The sequence below is a fragment of the Prionailurus viverrinus genome, chromosome F1, assembly GCF_022837055.1.
Source record: "Prionailurus viverrinus isolate Anna chromosome F1, UM_Priviv_1.0, whole genome shotgun sequence".
Classification (NCBI taxonomy): domain Eukaryota; kingdom Metazoa; phylum Chordata; class Mammalia; order Carnivora; family Felidae; genus Prionailurus; species Prionailurus viverrinus.
The window spans coordinates 13,396,273-13,404,695 of NC_062577.1; the positions used below are offsets into that span (position 1 = coordinate 13,396,273).

The 8,423-nt window shown below is 38.2% G+C and overlaps 1 protein-coding gene across 14 annotated transcripts in view; it reads left to right on the forward strand.

Annotated features, from left to right (window-relative positions):
- The window catches only part of KLHL20 (kelch like family member 20), a 142,360-nt gene extending 136,250 nt beyond the window's left edge, over positions 1-6,110 (forward strand). For all 14 annotated transcript variants that reach the window (XM_047840427.1, XM_047840435.1, XM_047840431.1 and 11 more), the window contains 2 exons: positions 92-198; positions 4,416-6,110. In XM_047840427.1, the coding sequence (XP_047696383.1) occupies positions 92-198; positions 4,416-4,500 (192 nt within the window). In that variant the 3' untranslated portion in view covers positions 4,501-6,110. The remainder of the gene's footprint in view (positions 1-91; positions 199-4,415) is intronic.
- The last annotated feature ends 2,313 nt before the right edge of the window (positions 6,111-8,423 follow it).

The window sequence follows — 8,423 nt, forward strand, 5'->3', positions numbered from 1 at the left end:
ATCTTTTAGTAAAGATTTATGTAGAAACTAGTGTAAATTTTCCCAGTGATTCTCTGGCTTCTTCAGCAGCCACTATGTTTTGGTCCTACAGGTTGGCCTGGCAGTGGTGAATGGGCAGCTCATGGCTGTAGGAGGCTTCGATGGCACAACGTACTTGAAGACCATTGAAGTTTTTGATCCTGATGCAAATACATGGAGGTAACGTTTAAGCTACATTGCAGATCACCTCACTGCTGACTGGAAAATCATGAGCATAATGTTGCATAATCATCAGAATCGGGCTGGTCAGTACATTGAGAAGTGCTTTTGTGGTACTAGGAAGAGAGCTCCAAGTTACCCCTATTTGATGGCTTATTTTGACTTCATTGCTCGAAAGTGGCTGACATCTTACAAAATCTTCTCTTTAGTAACTGTCCAGTTTTATAATAGAGATGGCAAACACAGAAAAAAAGTCTCCTCTCTAGCTTCATCGTGTGCAGCTGAGGAAAGTGAGGCACTGAGAAATGAAATGAACAAGTTAGCGACAGAGTTAAAATTGGAACTTAGATCTTTCACTCCTAATCTGTCACAATGTTTTGGTGTTCTTGTAGGTAGCTTTATACCCAGGAAAAACAAATTGCAGTTACTTTTAAAAAATTATAGTTTATTTCATTTTTAAGCTGATTGTTTTCTTTAAGCTTTTAAAATCTTTTTTTTTAATTTTTTTAACGTTTATTTATTATTGAGAGATGGAAAGACACAGAGCGTGAGCAGGGGAGGGGTAGAGAGAGGGGGAGACACAGAATCCGAAGCAGACTCCAGGCTCTGAGCTGTCAGCACAGAGCCCGACGTGGGGCTCAAACTCACAAACTGCGAGATCATGACCTGAGCTGCAATCGGTCGCTTAACCAACTGAGCAACCCAGGCGCCCCTACTTTCATTTTGTTTTAATATAATTTATTGTCAAGTTGGCTAACATACAGTGTATACAGTGTGCTCTTGGTTTTGGGGGTAGATTCCCGTGATTCATTGCTAACATACAACACCCAGTGCTCATCCCAACAAGTGCTTTCCTCAATGCCCATCACCCATTTTCCCCTCTCCCCACCCCCTGACACCCATCTACCCTCAGTTCTCTGTATTGAAGAGTGTCATACAGTTTGCATCCCTCTCTGTTTGAAACTATTTTTCCCCTTCCCTTCCCCCATGGTCTTCTGTTAAGTTTCTCAAGTTCCACATATGAGTGAAAACATGGTATCTGTCTTTCTCTGACTGATTTCACTTAGCATAATATTCTCCAATTCCATCCATGTTGTTGCAAATGGCAAGTGGGGCATCTGGATGACTCAGTCGGTTAAGTGACCAACTCTTGATTTCGGCTTGGGTCATGATCTCATGGTCATGGGATCGAGCCCTGCATTGGCATGGAGCCTGCTTGGGATATTCTCTCTCTCTCTCTCTCTCTCTCTCTCTCTCTCTCTCTCTCTCAAAATAAGTAAATAAATTTTAAAAATTAATTAAAATCTTTTTAAATATATTATTATTCTATTTTAAAGTCTATTAAATTTTAACAGTCACTTTTAGGGAGGAGTCTACATTTTATTGAAGAGATTTAACTATGTTGGGGCACCTGGGTGGCTCAGTCGGTTGTGCATCCGACTTTGGCTCAGGTCATGATCTCGCAGTTTGTGAGTTCGAGCCCCACGTCAGGCTCTGTGCTGATAGCTGGGAGCCTGGAGCCTGCTTCAGATTCTGTGTCTCCCTCTCTCTCTGCCCCTCCCCCACTTATGCTCTGTCTCTCTCAAAAATGAATAAGTGTAAAAAAAATTTTTTTAAAAAGATTTAACTATGTTAGACTATATAGGATTAACTTTACTTTTAAATCCTTGTCTTAACAATCTTAACAAATCTTTCCTAAGTACTTCTTATAAATTCACATAAATCAGATAACTCATGCATTTATTTTTTCAAAAATTTTTACAAATTTAGCAAAATTCTCTTAAATTTTAAAACAAAATCATAAGTCCAGATCTTTACTCAATCACACGTTTTACACTCGATTCACAAAACTAATCTGATAGATGCCTTAATATGCCAGAGTTGCTTAAATATTACAAGAACTTAAAATGTCAAATATATAGTTAATTCTCAAACTTAATACAAAATGTTAATACTATAGGTTGGATGTACCTCCTGTCTATACTTAATTCCAAATATTAGCCTTCTAAGAAAACAGTTTTACCTTCCAAGCAACATGGGTTTTCTTTCTCAATAAATTTGGCTTATTTGCCTAAATACATTTAAGGGAACCACAGATCCCAGTCTGGCCTGGGATGTGAGGCAGAAGACATTCTGAAAGATCTTTTTCATGAACATGAAAGATAAGCTGAGATCTTTGTAGTCCTTATTCCAAAAGGGTCTGTCTCATAGTCCATTCCTGCTGCATTCTAAGTAGACATTCTGTAAATTTTAGCCTGTAACTACCCACCCAGATCTTTTCGTCATTCTAGAAGGTTCAGTTAATGAATGTACTGAGATCTTTTTATAGTCTTCATGTCTGGGAAAGCCGTACTTTTACAGATATTTAAATGACAAGCTTTGGATTCTGCTTCTCTCATGTCTCTGTAAGACTTGGTCACAATACTGAAGTCAGACTAAAAGTCAGATATTGTAGCACTTTGGGCTTCTGCATCACATTTCACAATCTTGGTTCATTAAGTAAAGATAGTATTACTGAGTGAGTGTTCTAGACCCTGGGATACAACAGTGAACAAAACAAACTTCTTTTTTTTTTTTTAATGTTTATTTATTTTTGAGAAAGAGTGCAAGTGGAGGAGGGGCATAGAGAGAGGGGGACAGAGGATCCGAAGCAGGGCTCGAACTCAACGAACCATGAGATAACGACCTGAGCCAAAGTTCGTTGCTCAACTGACTGAGCCACCCAGGCACCCCAAACAAACTTCTCTGAGACTGGAAGTAACATATCAGGGGGTAGAAGCTCTATGGTGACTAGCAAAGGGGGTGGGAGTGTCCAAGGAGGAGTTTCCACTTTAAAATATAGCCTAGCAGGCCTCACTGCAAAGGTAAACATTTTAGCAAAACCCAATAGAGGTAAGGGAGAGATAGCAGGAGGTTTTTATGAATAGGAGCCCCCTCCCCCCTTGTGGCATATTTTCTTACACACTCCGCTTCCTTTTTTAGTGGAAATTTGAGAAGATAGCCAAATTTTCTTCTGACTGCTTAATCACTATGATCCTATGTAATGACCTGTTTCTCAGTAACTATCACTAGATAGAATTAGTAACATATGACCAAGTAATATTTAGGAAATTCTTTTTTTTTTTTTTTTTTTTTTAAATCAAGTGTCTGTGACTTTATTTTTTTTTTTCCCCACGTTTATTTATTTTTGGGACAGAGAGAGACAGAGCATGAACGGGGGAGGGGCAGAGAGAGAGGGAGACACAGAATCGGAAACAGGCTCCAGGCTCCGAGCCATCAGCCCAGAGCCTGACGCGGGGCTCGAATTCACGGACCGCAAGTTCGTGACCTGGCTGAAGTCGGACGCTTAACCGACTGCGCCACCCAGGTGCCCCAATATTTAGGAAATTCTTAAGAACCATCTTTTGAGAGATTACGATCTCCATTTTTGTCTCAGACTTAAAACCAGTTTTACCTTACAGCTGTAAGAATCTAATCCTCTTTTCCATGGAAATCTGTACTTTTGAAGATGGTCTTGTTCACAAACTCGATGCTGACCTTATTCACTCCTATCCAGGTTTGTTCCATAAAGGAGGAGGCTTGTAAGAAGACATAGAAGACAAAAGGATAAAAATAGTTGCTGTTTAGGCAGAGGGAAGTGTGGGTAGGAAAATCATATAGCCATGGTCAAAATTAGACACAAAAATGTAGAATATATGATTCTATGTAATTGTTCGAAATCAGTTTAGGTGTAAAGTTTTAAAGTCATGATGCGAAATGTGGATACGATGCTCTTATTCTTAAAACAGTATCCTATAAGTGAGACCTTTTCAGCCAGTGTCTTAAATAATTCTGCTACTTGCCAGTGTTCAATTCCAGCTCCTAATCTTTGGAAGAGATGTATGAAGCGAAATTAGTTGTGCAGGGCGCCTGGGTGTCTCTGTTGGTTAAGCGTCCAACTCTTAATTTCGGCTCAGGTCACGAGATCACAAGTTCATGAGACCAAGGCCTGTGTTGGGCTCAGTGTGGAGCCCGCTTGGGATTCTCCTCTGTCTCCTCACTCTCTGCCCCTCCCTCCCCTGCTCATGCTCTCTCTTCCACTGTGTCAAAATAAACACATTAACTTTTAAAAGAATAAAAATATTAGTTGTGATAGAAAACGTGTTTTATTAACATCTAAGTTATAGAAGAAACAATGTTTTTTCCACTTTGAAATCTGATTTTATTTTTCTTTGCAGGTTATATGGCGGGATGAATTACCGTCGGCTGGGGGGTGGTGTAGGAGTTATTAAAATGACACATTGTGAATCCCATATATGGTGAACATCTAGAAGACAGTCGTATACGCTCCTCTGTATTCTGAAGAGCTTTGACTTTGGAGCTTTGTACAGCTCAAGAAAACATTAGAACAAATTTTATTCTTTGCCGGTGCCTCAACATATGGAAATATAAATACAGTGAAAGTACTTCAACTGCAAGATGCCACCTTTGCACAAAAATTTTCAATTCTGTGCAGAATATTTATTTTTGGTTTTAATTTATCATAGGTTTTTTTGTTGTTGTTGGGTTTTGTTGTTGTTTCGTCCTGTTTTGCTTCGGATTTAACCTTCCTCCCACTAAAAAAGGAAAAAGAGGATAGGAAAAAAAGGTAAAAAACTCCCAAGCAGCAAAAGTTAATTTCTAAGATACTAAGTTTGAAAATACTAATAAGGGGAGAAGGGCTGTACACGATCTAGTTGTTATCGCCAGGCACTCCATCCACATGGCTCCACTACTTACAAGGACCACCAGTGACAAAGATAGGGATGCAAACTGTATTATTTGGCCATCATCCTTGCACTAAGCACCAGAAGACTTGAAAATATTAAACAAACAAACAGAAAGGAAACACTCATTTTAAATAGTACAACTCAGAAGGAATATTGGATAGATAAAACCAGGACTCAGACACTAAAGTTTTCATCAGTGGAAGTTTGCATCTTGTTTCCTTCCATACGAACTTGTTTTCCACTATATTTAAAGTCTTTTTTCAAGATGGTATTTTCATAGAATTTCTGGTAGCTCCAGAGCTCTGCTCAGTGCCTCTGTAAAAACACTATACAATTCTTATATGCTGTCGAGAATCCTCCGATAGAATCATGTGCTACTCTGCAAGACTTTTTGCTCAAAAATATTACTGACTGAAACAACTTTCCTTCTTGTTTCCTTATTGCTACTAAGGACCAGCAGGGAGAAACGTCTTCTCCCCAGCAGTGAATACTGTTATGCAATTTACACTTGACGCTCAGGCCTGCTGAAGCTGAGGCTGACCTATAATCACAGCCTCCAAGAGAATGAATTCTTCAGTTTGTGTAATAGTACATGCTAATGAGTAAAACAGGCATTTTATTAATAAAACCTTGGTTCTTTTATACAAACTATATATCATTATCTTCATTCTATAAAGCCACTGTTAACTACTTCTCTCAAATTGCACTTTCTGGTGAAAAGTTAAAATTTTTAAGGAAAAAAATGATACAAATTTCAGTGGTCAAAGTTTTATCATTGTGTTCATAGAGCAATTTTTTTCAGTGTATTTTGCAGGAAAATCTTTGAATAAGACTTTAACCACAACCAAAAGGAATAACCTTCTCCTCCCTCCCCCCAACTACAAAAATGTTTGGCAACTTTGTGTTTACATTTAAAGATCATTTGCACCTTTACAAGGAAAAGAACTAAGTATTTGGTAAACAGTTGTTTACATGTATCATTTATGCTTTTTTCTAGCATGTATAACTTTTTTAAATAAAGGTAGTATTTACCATAAAACAAGTTTTGGTTAATGCTTTTTAGTGCTTGTGTCTCTGCTATTTAGTTTCTATATCATTTGTATTTCCTATATGTGAAGTTGTAAGTACTTTCAACCTGAAGGAATAAAGGATTGCCAGCTAGAATTATGAATTTTTATTATATATTTAAAAAAAAATTTTTTTTTCAACGTTTATTTTTTTGGGGGGGGGACAGAGAGAGACAGAGCATGAATGGGGGAGGGGCAGAGAGAGAGGGAGACACAGAATCGGAAACAGGCTCCAGGCTCTGAGCCATCAGCCCAGAGCCTGACGCGGGGCTCAAACTCACGGACCGCGAGATCGTGACCTGGCTGAAGTCGGACGCTCAACCGACTGCGCCACCCAGGTGCCCCTATTATATATTTTATATAATAGTATTTTATCACCTAACCTCTAAACTTATTTTCTGGTGGAGCACTCAAGAATTATATACTTTTGAGCCAGAAGAACTCCTAACAGTCATGTGGGCCAAACCCATTTATTTGCTCTAAGAATGAAAACCAAAGAAGTCCTCACAAAGAGTAAATAAATATGGTCAATGAATAGAACCAACATTAAATAACATTTCCCCAAACTCCCACTCCATTTCTCTTTCTACGCCACACTGCTACTCCAAGCCTACTTGAAATAGGGCCTAGAATTAAATATACTAACAGACTTTGACTAAATCTGGTATGTAACATCAAAAAATTATAAACACTTTTATGAGATCTTTACAGTACTGTATCAAGTTAGTCTTTAAGACCAAAATCACGTATTTCCCAAGACTCTACTATTGCATAAATTGTAAGAAAAGGAGAGGAGTAAGAACAGGAACAAAATCCTAGGGATTAGACTCTCCATAAGTAGCCAAGTTCCCAGTAGGAGCAATTCACAGGACAGTGATTCAAGAGCAGAAACCCAGCAACTACAGTACTGGCCAAAGTGTTCATTGGAGCCTAAGGAGTTATTTTTTCCTTCCACTGAAAGTGGTCCAGTTTTATTACTGAATAATATGTACTTATTATATAAATGACATTGCTATAAAAGAATATTAGCTTATTTGCATAGTGATTTCCACAATTTTACGAAGAATCTTGGAGTTGGGTTGGGCTGGCAATCATCTTCATTTTATTAGTAAGTAAACTGAAGCTTAGAAAGTTAAAAGGACATGGTGGAAGCTGAACCTCAAACCACATCCCGATTCCAAATCCATTGTTCTCTATACCACTCTCCAAACTAGGGGGACGCAGTTTATCTTGTATCTTTCCCTCTCTCTGGACCCAAGAAGAACTGTTGCTTTCTCCATCTCTTCAGCTTTTTCCTTGTTAGGGACACAGTGGCTACTTCTAAGCTCTTCATATGAGGAACCGGAAACTGAAAGTGAAAAGAAATACAAATCATATATTATCTCAACAGGTGCAAAAAAAAAAAAAAGATTTGACAAGATCCAACAGCCATTCATAATAAAAACCCTCAGCAAATTAGGAAGAGAACTTCTTTAATCTGACAAAGGGCATGTATGAAAAACCTACAGCTAACATCATATTTAATAATGAAATATGCTTCCCCACTAAGGAACAATATAAAACTACTCACCACTTCTATACTGATGCATAGGGGCACTTGTACCCCAATGTTTATAGCAGCACTCTCAACAGCCAAATTATGGAAAGAGCCTAAATGTCCATCAACTGATGAATGGATAAAGAAATTGTGGTTTATATACACAATGGAGTACTACATGGCAATGAGAAAGAACGATATATGGCCCTTTGTAGCAACGTGGATGGAACTGGAGAGTGTGATGCTAAGTGAAATAAGCCATACAGAGAGAGACAGATACCTTATGTTTTCACTCTTATGCGGATCCTGAGAAACTTAACAGAAACCCATGGGGGAGGGGAAGAAAAAAAAAAAAAAAAGAGGTTAGAGTGGGAGAGAGCCAAAGCATAAGAGATTCTTAAAAACTGAGAACTGAGGGTTGATGGGGGGTGGGAGGGAGGGGAGGGTGGGTGATGGTTATTGAGGAGGGCACCTTTTGGGATGAGCACTGGGTGTTGTATGGAAACCAATTTGACAATAAACTTCATATATTGAAAAAAAAAAAAAACTACTCACCACTTCTATCTGCCATTACGGTGGAGACTCTAGCCAAGGCAATTTGGCAAGAAAAAGAAACAAAAGGCATCCGTATTGAGATTAAGTAAAACTGTCTTTATTCACAAACAACATGAATCTTGTATACAGAAAATTCTAAGGAATTCACTGAAAAATGAGAATAAACAAGTTCAGCAAGGTCACACAATACAAGAACAATATATACTCACAACAAAGAATCCAAAAAATGAAATTAACAAAGCAATCCAAATGTATAAAAGTGCAAGCATATTTTTGAAAGGCGCATCTTTAAAAACACAAAACACATAAAATTATCTT